The 12,365-nt window shown below is 51.6% G+C and overlaps 2 protein-coding genes across 3 annotated transcripts; both read right to left on the bottom strand.

Annotated features, from left to right (window-relative positions):
* Nucleotides 1-1,733, bottom strand: LOC125695877 (olfactory receptor 51Q1-like). Its single transcript, XM_048950914.1, is given in 5 exon segments — nt 1-1,161; nt 1,164-1,334; nt 1,337-1,381; nt 1,384-1,429; nt 1,431-1,733. Coding segments are annotated over 5 exon segments (786 nt in total). The 5' UTR covers nt 1,515-1,733; the 3' UTR covers nt 1-721.
* Nucleotides 1,734-8,079: 6,346 nt separating this feature from the next.
* On the bottom strand, nt 8,080-11,647 carry LOC125695865 (folate receptor gamma-like). 2 transcript variants are annotated; one of them, XM_048950902.1, is made up of 5 exons: nt 11,346-11,647; nt 10,226-10,541; nt 9,444-9,632; nt 9,002-9,137; nt 8,080-8,767 (listed from the first exon to the last, which is right to left on the bottom strand). In XM_048950902.1, exons 2-5 carry the CDS (start codon nt 10,379-10,381, stop codon nt 8,424-8,426), a joined length of 825 nt encoding a protein of 274 aa, XP_048806859.1. In that variant the 5' UTR covers nt 10,382-10,541; nt 11,346-11,647; the 3' UTR covers nt 8,080-8,423. The 2 variants fall into 2 exon arrangements, with proteins under 2 accessions (XP_048806859.1, XP_048806850.1); XM_048950893.1 differs by having other exon boundaries at nt 10,226-10,431.
* Between the last annotated feature and the right edge of the window lie 718 nt (nt 11,648-12,365).

The following is a 12,365-nucleotide window of genomic DNA, read 5'->3' as shown; positions in this document are numbered from 1 at the left end:
CACCCCGACTCCCGGCTGGATTAATGATTAATGATTAATTAGTCCATTAATCCATTAATGGATTAAAGAGTCGGTGCAGCTTTCCTGCCATCCTGCCTTTCTGTGGCGCTGCTGAGGAGCTGCGTGCCTGGAAGGCTGAACTCCCCAAGGCAGACTTGGGCTTCCATGAAAGAAGAGTGGGCAAATACTTGCTCTGTTGCTTTCACCCACCTTTAGATAGCACAGGGATGTGGAAGACTTGTGCTTTCTTTGGTTTCTAATGGCTTCAGAACAGGTTTAACTCAGGCTTAATTACAGGCTGAATTATTTCTCAGGCTGGAGTTTATTTCTTCATTACAGTACTCATTGCAAGCACTTGAGCAAATTGTGTTACTAAATGTGTTTTCGAGAGAAGAAAACACCTCTCATGGTGAAGTTTGCCTAGAGCATGAGCTTCTTCAGCGAGCAGTGGAAATAACAAATCTCTTGATGCAGATGGAATAATCTGATAAATCACAGGACAAAAGAGAATGGACTCTGGTTTAAGGTTAAATAGCCAGTGCACTCGATATGGATATCAGTTGTTTATGTCTTCAGCCAGAAGTGTGCCATCACCCAGCAAACACAAACTGCGTGGCACAGTGCGTGCATCCCAGCAGTTCGTGGTGAGCAGTTTGTGAAGGCACTTCGTGTGCTGTGCTGGAGAGGCTCCTCCTCGACATGAGGACCTTGAGGACCCCCCTCAGATCCGTTTGGTTTTCATGTCGCAGATGATGGCGTTCAGCAAGCAGCTGACCAGCAGGTGGGTGTTGGCCATGAGGACGTGAATGAGGGGAGAATCGTGTTTGCCAAAGCAGTGAAGCACAGACAAACCAGCTGTGGGAACGTGCGGGATCAGAATTGCCAGGATATGGGACCAGCAGTTGTTCAAAACCTTGAGATGCTCCTCCTGGGATGCAGTGCTCACAAATCACGATGCATGACAGAGCAATAAGCAGTGGAACAAGCAGCGCTGTGGGACGAGCACAGCTCGTGTGTGCACAGCACTGAGCGTGATGACTGCACACAACAGCTTGACCAGGTCCTGGTGCAGACAGTAGGCGTTGGAAGGCAGGTGGGAGAGGCAGAAAAGCAACCTTCTCAGCAAGATGGGTGATGGCAGCACACTTGGCAGACATCTCAGAGGGCAGCCAGCCCAGTCCTGCCTGTCCTGGCTGGGGTGAGGATGGAGGAGTATCTCTGTGAGTAACAGATGGCCACATAGCCATCAAAAGCCATGGCCAGGAGCACTGGGGACTCTAAGAATGAGAAGGAATGGATAAAGTAACCCTGAGCAGTATTCACCCAGAAAATACTGTAGAGAGAGAGAAACCTAAATCCAGCGTGGGCAGGAAACAGTAATGGGCTGGTGGAGGCTCGGGTCGGTTCTGACAACAAAGATGGGGGGCTCAGTTCCCCATAAGGGATGAAATGGAAGTGCACATGAGAGGAATGGAGAGCCAGAGGTGAGCAGCCTCCAGAGCCGGGATGCCCATCAGGGTGAATGTGTGACAACAGGAGCTGGAGCTGTTGGACAGCCGTGTGATGGAGCAGGAGATTCTGCCCTGAGGTAAGAAGTGCTTGTGCTGCCACAGCCCGGAGAGCACACAGCTGGGCAGTGATGTGTGTAAGTGATGTAGATTTCACAAATTGCTCCGGTCCCCAAGCGTGGTTAATAAATATGCTGCTGATAGTTCTTCCCTTTTCTTTTATGTCCGTGGGATAAAGTATCATAAACAGAAGACAAACATATGGTGTGTGTGTTGTCTGAAAAGCACGATGATCTTGATAAGAGAACTGGATATGAAATTCTTCTGTGAGTGTGATGAGGGATGTCAGAACAAATAATGACAGTGATCCTTTCCAATCTACTATTTTCTAACTCTTCTGCAACTGGGACATAAAGTCCCCGTGCTTTAGCAGGATTGCTGCTGTCTGATGGGTGATGCTGGGATCCAAAGCCTGGGAGGGCCGAGCTGTGGCTCCTGGATGTCCATGGCATTAGAGCTCATCCACGTGCTGTGTCCAACTGAGAGGGATGCATTCATCTGCCCCAGTCACATTCCAGCCTGCTCTGTGCATGGGGCAGATGCACACAAATGCCACATGTTCCTCTTCTTTGCTGCCACGTGTGCTGGGCTCCCCCAGCCTTGCTCACGCTTTCTTCCCGCTCCGTTGAGGGATCCTTGCTGAAGCTCTGGTTATGGCAGTGGGTTTTTGCAGAGTAACTCAAATACCCCAGACCTTTTCTCAGACGGGTCTGCGTGGCTGTGGGATGAGCAGAGGAGTGTTTGATGCTGCACTGCTCAGAGTCCCAGCACCCGGAGGAGTGCAAGGTTGTCTATATGGTGTTCTCTTTGTAGAATAGCTCTCATAAAAAGCATTCTGAATGATGCCTTACAGGGCCTGAGTGCCTTTCTTATGGGGGCCCATGGGCAGCACCTCCTGGTGCAAAGCAGCTCCATCACTCCTGTGTGCTCAGCCAGGTGACAGCAAACGCCTCCCACCCTTCATCCCCCGTGAGCTCTCCCATCCTGTGTCCCATCTCCTTGCCACACGCTCAGTGATGCCCCGTGGGATGGATCCTGCAGCCTGGTGGTGGCTGGGGCAGGAATCAGCACACAGCAGGCACAGAGGGCTCACGGCTCTGCGTGCCTCCATTGACCCAGGGCTCTGGAACATCCTGAACCAGGAGCAGTGGTTTGCGTTGAGTATTCCTTAATGGATTTTATTTTTTTTTTTCTGTGGCTTTGTGCTATTGCTCAGTTGAACCCTTGCAGAGTTCTGGTCCTTGCAGCTCCCTCTGACAAAATGTTCCAAAGCTTAATCCTATTGAATGAAAAACAACTCACATAATTGGTTTTAAATTTGCCACCTGCTATTTTAATGTGTCTTAGTTCTTGTATTGAAAGAGACAGCAAGCAATTACACCTAGATGTCTTCTGACCCCCTCTATGGCAGCCTGCAGAACCCCCACTCACTCCCTTCCTTCTTGCATGGTTCCTTTTCCCTGCCTTCAGTTTACTGATTTATTATTGATTTGTTTTGTTTATTTCAACCTTTCTTCTGCTTACTTTGTTTTCTCTTCCCAAAATCCCTCTTGTGCCCATGTGGGAGGTGAGAGGTGTTGAAGGCTGTCAGGCCAAGAAAGCAAAAGGAGGACACAAAGCGCAGAGAGAAACAAACTCAGCAGGTAAGGTGGAGAAAAGCAAAGGCAAGCTCTTCAGTTGCTAATTGCTGAGCCATTAAAGCACCAAGCACAGCTTTGGAGAGGGTCAGAGCAGTCTTTGCAGCTGATAGGAGGCAGGCGGTGGGCGTGAGATTTGGGAAGCCGAGGGATTCATGGGCTGTGCAAAATGGAGCAAGGAGAAACCCATCAGATCCGGGAGAATTTTCTGAGAATATTCAACCCTGAAATATTTCCTAAGGTGTTCCCTTCTCCACTGAAAGCACTATGACCACCACACATACGACCTGGGCTCTTATCCAGAGCCCTATCAATACAGCTCTTCACTGGAGTCTGGTTTATGTCCATTTAGTGGAACAGGCAAAAATGACATTGTGTGTGTGCTGGGAGCCTTTATAGATCAGTCATTCCCCCATAAGCTCTCTGACCACAATGCTCTGCATTTGGAGAAGAGAAGGTGCAGGGTGGTGCAAGGATGGTGGCCTTCAGTGCTTGAAGGGAGCGGATAAACAGGAGGGGGAACGGCTGTGTGTGAGGGTGGGTGGTGACAGGACAAGGGGAATGGCTTGAAAGTGAGCCAGGGGAGGTTTGGGTTGGATGTGAGGAGGAAGTTTTGGAGGCAGAGGGTGGTGAGGCAGTGGCACAGGTTGCCCAAGGAGGCTGTGGATGCCCCATCCATCCCTGCAGGCATTCAAGGCCAGGCTGGATGTGGCTCTGGGCAGCCTGGGCTGCTGGTTGGCGACCTGCACACAGCAGGGCTTGGAGCTGGATGAGCGCTGTGCTCCTTTGCAACCCAGGCCATGCTGTCATTCCATGAATATAAAGAACTTCTTTTTTTGTTCCCAAACTTTACCAATAGAATAAATAAGCAAGAAAACTGCTAAAAATCATGCCAAAATCACCACATTTGCAGAGATCCCTAGCATGAAAGAAAAAGAAACACGAATGTATGAGCTTATTCAAACTAGCAGTGACTTACAGAAAGGGACAGCAATGCACGTAAAGCAGAAAGGAATGGGAAGGAAGAACAAAGTTTGTATTTAGTTAGAGACAGATCAGTGTAAGAGTCACTGTGTTACTGAAATACTGGGGGGCATATTGGATGGTGAATCATATGAACACACGTAACACTTTAAAATAGTCTGTCATCAACAACGAAGAAAGAAATCACGTCAGAGCGGGAGGAAATAAAAGCAAAGGCAACAGATGGCTCTAGGTACAAGGGTGTGGGGTGGGGGGATGTGAGGGCAGTGCCTGGAGTGCAGGCAAAGCCCTGGGCATGAGCAGGAGAGAGATGGTGGAAAGCAGAGTGTAAGTAACCCCGGTATCAGAAGGGTGAGAAGCATAAAGGGAAGAGGAAACAGAAACCTTCTGGGGTAGCATCTATTGTCTGAAAAAATACTGAAACAGATGATCCAAATACTTATGGTGCACAGGGAACGCACCAAGGAAATAAGCAGCAGTGACCACGAAGGTCCCAGGAATGAATGGTGACAAAGCAGCCTGGTTTGTACTTCAGAGTGGGCAGCACGCCTTGCTGGGGAGGAGGAAGCTGGAAATTAAATCTGCCTCGACTTTAATTGTGCTTCTGACTCATTTCACACGACATGTTCAGCAACAAGAAATGGAAGAATCATAGAATGACAGCACGGCCTGGATTGCAAAGGAGCACAGTGCTCATCCAGCTGCAAGCCCTGCTGTGTGCAGGTCGCCAACCAGCAGCCCAGGCTGCCCAGAGCCACATCCAGCCTGGCCTTGAATGCCTGCAGGGATGGATGGGGCATCCACAGCCTCCTTGGGCAACCCTACCATCATTCCATACTTCCATAGGCAAAGAGCAGTGCAGACTGGATTTCTGAGGTGCTAAAAATAAAGGTATGTCTGTACGCTGTTGTGGAATGCCCTGGGTTAAGCCACGGCTGGGCTCTGAGCAGCATGGTGACTGGGAGCAGAAATGCTGGTGCTGAGCCCCTCCTCACGGCCTGGGGCACACGTGGGACCCCACGCAGGCAGTGTTTCCCTTCTGGTCCCTCTCTGCCTGGAGCCCTGAGCACCCTTAGGAGCCGTGTTCACTACAAGCGGTCGCAGGCTGTTATTTATTTCATAGAAAGAAGGCATTTCTGCAAGCTCGTCTTCCAGCTACATCCTTTAGGCTAATAAAAGGAATCGTGCTCCTCCTGAACTGAGAGGCAGGTCAGGCAGGCAGCCCTGCTGAAAACACATCGTTCAGAAAATGCGTCACCAGCGGCTGTTGGCGGCTGGAGGCACCGAGGGGCCGGTGTTGCAGCCGTTACATTTGCAGAGAACACAGCTCCTTTTTCTCATGTTTCATACCCTGCTTCCCCATGGCAAACCCGCGTCCTTCTGCTGAACGGAGATGGAATAATTAGCGATGTGGAAGCTATCTTTGGCTAATGGGTGAGTCACCTCGATCCGATGGCTGCCAGGTCAGGGCACTGCGGGGGTCAGGAATAAACGCCTGCGGGGCCCATAAGGGCTCACTTCTCAGAACCAGGGGTAATTAGGAGATAACCTGTACAATAGAAGCACTGACTATTCAGACGTGGATCGTCCTTCGACTGCATGTTGTGCCTGAAAGGAGAGGGAAAAGCATGTAAGCACTGAAATTGACCAAGCACTGGTATTCTGCACTCCAGGAAATCACAGGATGGCCTGGTTGGAAAGGGCCATCACCACCACTGCAGCCTTCAGGACCACAGCTTCCTGAGAAATCCTCTCCTGGATATTTTCCTCATGAGATATCGCACTCAGTTTTTTTTTCAGCTTGCCTTCAACTGCATAAAAACAGACAAACGAACAAGAAAACACTAAAAACCGCTCCAAAGAAACCTTATTTTGGAAGTTATAGTTATACATGGTGGAGCTGCTTCTGTCTTTGAAATGATTGAAATTTAATATTCCTTGACATGCCTGCCCTGTCCAAAGCCTTTATTGATGACCTGGGTGAAGGCATTGAGTGCACCCACAGATGATACCAAGTTGGCAGGCAAAGTGTTCCTGTTTGGTACCACGACTCGCGGTGCCTGCGACAGGGCACGAGGCTGTGCACAGCACCCTCTGCACTGCCCACCTCCAGTCCCACCCCCAGGACTGGATGATGTCAGCAGTCTTTCCCAACCTAATAACTCTATGACGCTGCTCATCCTGGCCTCACTCACAGCGTTCTCCTGCAGACCGTCCACCTTTACACACTGCAGGAGGATGCTGGGGACGCGGGCAGCCCTGCTGCTCGCCCTGTGGCAGGTTCACTTTCTGCCCTTTCATCTTGCTCTCGCTCTCAGCAGAGCTGTTGGAGCATCTCCAATGGAACGTCCCCATACAAAGCAGAGATGTGGGCTGAGCCCAGAGCAACTCCCTGGGGACAGAACAGCACACAGCAGCAAGGTCAGACCTCCCTCAGGACAGGCCTGGAGGAGTGCATGTGGAGGTGGGACAGCTGCTTCCGGCCATGAAGGGACCCAACAGCACTTACAGGAGACAGAAACTTGCTTGTTGACACGGTGGCAGAGTTGACCAGAACCTGCATGGGCAGCAAGCATGGAACAGACACAGGGAGCTGCCTGAATGGCATTCCTCCACAAAGCAAAGCTCCTCAAGTGTAAGGAATTTCACCTATTGCCCTTTAAGCAGATCCATGCTGCAGGAAGCAGCTCCAGGTGCTTCCTCTTCCCCATCCCCAGCTGGGTCAGCCAGCCCAAACCTCACTCTCTACCCAAAACCATTTTTGACCTTTTCAAAGCCAGGGCACAAAATCAGCTTCAGCTTTTGCAGACAGTGCACTGAAGGAGGAAAAAAGGTTCTGTTCCATGTACGAGTAGGCAGTAAGTAACCAGCTGCAAGGGGCTGCATCATTAAGGTGCTTAAAGACAAAAGCTTCTGGAAATAACTGATTTGATCTCAAGCCTCCTTAAATCAAATAAAGCCCAGCAGACCAGACAGCTGTGGGCTGAGCAGCACCATGCACTTCCCCATTACTGTCCTCCTCACTGTTTCTCCCAAAAGGAAAGCTGTTTCCAGCCCTCCTTCAGAGACTTGTTTCTACTTCAGAGGAAGGAAAACAAACCAGCACAGCAGGCAGCTTCACACAGCTCCTTCCACAGTCTGCAAATCCAAAGTAAAGGGTGGGAGCTGCTGCCTCCAGGGAAGAGAATGTTTTGAAGCAGCACCGGCACGTGGCCAAAGCCTGAGCCTAAACAGGGGCTGTGAGCTGCAGCATCAGCCTGAGCCTCACCACAGCTGTGCAGGAGAGGAAGCTTCCCAAATACATGGCATGCACAGCTGCAGGATGAGCCCCTCACAGAATCAGGCTGCTGAACTCAGAAGGGACCTCAGGGTCTGCCTGGTCCAAGCCCAGGGACGCCCAGAACAGGGTGCACAGGACCACATCCATGCTGCTTTAGAGATCTCAAAGGGGGAACTCCACACCTCTCTGTTCTGCTAAGGTGTTTCTCAGATGCAGCTGCTGGAAAAGCATGTGCTGCCTGCACCAGGCTGCAGCAGTGGCGTAGCACTAGCAGTCTGTGCCTAGAAGATCCCAGAGTCCCTGAACTCAGATGGGGGAGGAAGAAACACAGCAGAGTGGCTGATGAGGGAGAAGACAGTACAGGCAGTCCTACCCCATCTGGGTATGGGCTGCTGTGGGATCCCCATGCAGTGATGTCACTGCATCTCCTGCAGCGAGATGCAGCAGAGCATAGTTTTAAAGGAGTGATCAGGGCAGGAGATAAGGCTGCAGCTTTCCAACCCCTAGGCAGACTTTCCACACCTGCAGATCCCTTGCCACCACCCAGACCAGTAGCTCTGTTCCACCCCAGCTTCTTCCTCCCTGGTAGGACGTGGCCTCCAGACAAGGCTGATTCAGAGCAGTTCTTTTATTACCAACTCCACTCTCCAGGGATGCGGTGCTCAGAAAAGGATCACGAACAAACACTACACCCACCCAGAGCACAGACATCAACACCTGCCCTATGGGCAGGAGGCAGCAAAGGCAGGGGAGGAAGACAGAAGGAGCTCAGACACAAAGGATGGGAAATCACTGCCTCCATCAGCTGGAGGCAGCAGCAGACAAAGTCCAACAGCATAGTCCATGCTGAGCATCCACTGGGACACACGAGCGAATTGAACAGACTGACTGCCACTCATGCCACAGGAACAGCCTCCTTCACAGAAAGAGAAGCCGCATCCCTTCGGGGAGCTGTCACAGGGACCTCCAGCCATGGGAATCCCAGCCTGCAGTGAGCAGCACAAGGCCCAGCAGCAGGATGAGCCATGGCACGGCGCACGCAGCTCTGCCTGTCTCAGGAGTCACGTCCTGCATGCTGGCAGGAGCGGATCGCTTCCTCCAGGCGTAGTACTTGGCCACAACCACGTTGGGGTTCCCCTGCGTGGGGTCAAACCACATCTGGATGCAGCGCCCGCTGCCCCGGCGTTCTGTGGTGTATTTGTAGGAGTTGGACCAGATCTTCTCGCACAGATCTTTGGGTCTGGGGAAGACCTGGGTGAAGGGTCTGCACATGGAGCCCCAGGGACAGCGATTCGTTCCTGAGGAAAGCAGCAGAGAAGGAAACAAGAACATGAGCTATTTGCCTGCTCCTTTCCAGAGGGAAAAGCAGGCCAGCAGCCTGCCCTCAGGTCGTCACACCTCAACAGTGACATTGGTGGCTTGGCTGCCTCCCCATCTGCAACCCCCATAGAGAAGTGACAGCAGCCACTGGTTGGGAGCAGGGGGGGCCTTTCCTGCAGGGGGAGGGAAGGCTCTCTGCAGAGCCCACTGACCTGTTGCCCAATTCCAGCCCTTGTGCCAGTTCTCTTTGCACGTGACGTAGTCCTTGCAGTCCTCCCACCATTCCTCGCAGTCCTCTTTGCACAGTGGCACATGCAGAATCCTCTCCCGCCGCCAGCTGCTGTCAGCCTACAAGGGAATTGGACCATGCACGCTGGTGGGAGCCCTGGAAAGCTGGGGCACAGGATCTGCTGCACCCTACAGTCCCCTCCCAGCCCAGACCACTGTTGTCCAAAACCAGAGCCAAAAGAGCAGCCGTAGAACAAGGCTGGACAGTAAGGCAGCCATTCCATCCACCCGTTCAAACCCAGTAGAAAAACAGAAGCATCCCTGGGCAGCACACACCTTTACTGCCACAGCACATCATATGGAGGGCCACCATACAGCACGTGACAGCACTGTATGTCCATTCCATCACATGGAATTTGACCCTACCTGGTCAATCCACGGCCCCAGGTTGGGTGAGCACTCGTACAAGCACGTGTCCTGGATGAAGTGACGCTTGCACTTGGGTGGCATCACCCCACAGTGGTTCCAGTTGAAGTTGTACAGGTAGGATTGGTCCTTGTGGGCTTCTGAGCTGGTGTTGGCTGTGCAGCAGGCGTTGTCCTTCCAGGGAGCACACTGCAACAGAGCAGAAGGCTGTGCAGAGGGTCTTAAGGGAGCTCAAGGATACTGCACATGTCAGCATGCCATAAAGCCTCAAACAAGAGTACTTTTTCTTCTCCAGGTGGCTCTTGGGTATTTTGGACCAAAGAACTCAAGATTGCAGCAAAATTGTGTTGGAGGAAAAATAAGAGGAGAACCTTGAGGGTCAGATCCTCAGCAGAAATGGGTGCCAGGCAGAGGAAGGGAAAAAATGACACCTCCTGCATCCCGGCTCGCTTAGTCCCATCCACACCAAGGACCTGGCATCAGAGCCCTTCAATAAGAGGAGTTGTAGCATTGAGAGGGAATAGAGAAAACATCTTTTCCTTGCTATCCATTATCTTCTCATCTTCAGTACCTAAACCTTGGGAAGGAGGCCCAGGGGTGAAAGGAAGCGTGACCACGATTCCAATTACCCACACCACCATCTCAGCCCTTGCCTAGAAGGAAGCAGCAAGCAAGCAGGCCTCCTTCCCAGCACAAGCCTTCTTCAGGCAGGTGGCTGCTAAGCCCCAGTCACCTGTGGGGAAGGACAGACAGCCCCACTCAACCCAACAGCAGCACCATACCTGGCCATGCAGCATCCCCTCCGGGCCAGGCTTGGTTTTGTGGTGCTTGGCATCCATGCAGACGTTCAGCAGCGGGTCCTTGGCAGGCATCACCACAGAGGCAGCCAACAGCACCAGCAGCACCTGCCCTGCTCGCATCTCCACGGCCAGCCCCATGGGGTCGGGGATGTCACAGAGCAGCAGCAGCCAACACACTGCACAAGCTCCTGGAAACAACAGGCAGGTTGCCAGCAATGCTCATCAGCAAGGACACAGCAGCAGCTCCCCCAGGCAAGGCAGCAAGGTCAGCCACGTGTTGTCTTCTGAGCAGCTCCACCTGGGAGGCACAACATTCTTTTTGTATTCAGGGTGCTTGACTGAAGTGTCCTATAGAGCACCCTGATCAGAAGAGGAATGCTGTGTGGGACCCATTTGGAACTGGGGCCTTTCTGTATTAAGCCACCACCTGCAGAGCTTTTAGATTCCAAGTATTTAGTTAAAAAATGCTTTTCTAGTTCAAGAATCTTTGTGGCAAGCTGCTTAGAAGTCATAGTTAAATGCACCAGTACACCAAGAACTGCAAGAGACCCTCCTCGTTTCCAGGAGCACATCAAGAAAGAAAAGCTGTTATTTGCTTTATTTGGGTTTTCAGAAACCCACAACTCAGAGTTCAAACTCGAGGAAACAGAACGCAGCTTCATGTTGCCATGCCTCCTCTGCACACCCAGAACTTCAGCAGTTGCCTCCTCACACAGCAGAGCTGCTCTGCATCCCTTGCTAGTGCAGGGAAAGGGTCAGGCCAGAGCAACCTGCTCTAGAGGGAGATGTTCCTGCCTATAGCAGGACTTGGAACTATATGATCCTAGAGGTTGCTTCCAACCCAAACCATTCTATGACTCCAGGTTTTACAGAGCACTTCATAGAACACAGAAGGATGAATTGACAGCACTGAAGAGGCACAGAAAAGAGTGATTTCAAAACTAAGAAAACACATTCAGTCCCAAGGAATGGAGCTAACTTGCATCAAACCTATGCACACACAATATTGCAAAGAAAAAAACAACAAAAACAAAACACCACCAACATCACAGCCAAATAACCCCTCGCTGACCAAACAAACCCAACCAGAAAGCACCATTACCTGCCTCGAGGCTTTCCAGCCCCCTCCAAAGCACTCAGAGCAGCAGCCTCCTGCAGTCAGCTCTAATAGGAAAGCCTTCTGACACAGGTGCTGGCACTTGCAATTACTTTCTTAATGTGCTTAAGGAGCTCTGACTCCAGCCAGCATTCATTGCCTTGGAAGTAGTTGTGTGGTGGCAATGGGCTGCCCCAACCTTCTGCAGCAATCTGGTGTGTGGTGGAGGTGTGTGGGGAGGTCTGGGCTCTTATCTGCTATGGCCACTCACACGGAGTCCTTTTCCCTCTGCTTCACACAGAGGCAGTTTAAATTTCTGTATGCTGTTGCATGAGATAAAACAGGGGAAGGAGAGCAGATCCAGGATTCTGCCATGCACCACCAATAAATACAGAAGAGCTCATCGCAGAGCAGGGTGTGCAGAACCCCCCTGTGGCAGGGAGGTTGAAATTAAATGATCTTTGAAGTTCTTCCCAACCCAGGCCGTAATTCTATGATAAGTGCTGCTGTCTCAGGGGGAGGAATGATAACTCCCAGCATAAAAATAGAGGCCAGCTGTGGGGGGGAGAGGTGCAGTTATTGCAAAGCTGTGAGATCAGTAACCGAAAGGAAAAGTGGGGGTCTGACCAAACAGGAGAGCTCCAGAGCAGCAGAGCTTCCTACTGGCACAGCACACATTTCCATAGAATCGTATTTTGGATTTTGGGGTTGGGAGAAACAGCCAGGGATCACGTCCAACCCCCTCCCAAAAGTAGGTCTCCTACAGTGAGGCTGGGGGCTGTTTTGCTTCCATCCCAGCACTGAAATTTGGAGGTGAACCTGCATGCCTAAGGGCCTTATCTTAAATTGAGCTCCTGAAAACTTGTAGCTCCACAAGACCTTATTTTGGTGATTTCCACAGCCTGGCCACGTGCTGCACAAGCACTGCTGTGTTCCCTCTGTTGCAGCTCAGAAAGCAAACGGGATCCTGGGCTCCATCAGCAGGGGGCGGCCAGCAGAGACAGGGAGGTGATTGTCCCTCTCTGC

Source organism: Lagopus muta, chromosome 1 (genome assembly GCF_023343835.1).
Source record: "Lagopus muta isolate bLagMut1 chromosome 1, bLagMut1 primary, whole genome shotgun sequence".
In the NCBI taxonomy this organism is placed as follows: Eukaryota; Metazoa; Chordata; class Aves; order Galliformes; family Phasianidae; genus Lagopus; species Lagopus muta.
This window is presented reverse-complemented; position numbering and strand designations above follow the sequence as displayed.

What these genes read in the sequence shown, in the direction of transcription:
- LOC125695865 (XM_048950902.1), bottom strand. Translation starts at nt 10,381, where the DNA reads ATGGGGCTGGCCGTGGAGATGCGAGCAGGGCAGGTGCTGCTGGTGCTG. An exon ending in AGGGGATGCTGCATGGCCAG is followed by an intron (nt 9,633 to 10,225) that starts GTATGGTGCTGC and finishes GCTCTGTTGCAG; the next exon opens with TGTGCTCCCTGGAAGGACAA. An exon ending in GGGCTGGAATTGGGCAACAG is followed by an intron (nt 8,768 to 9,001) that starts GTCAGTGGGCTC and finishes TGCTTTCCTCAG; the next exon opens with GAACGAATCGCTGTCCCTGG.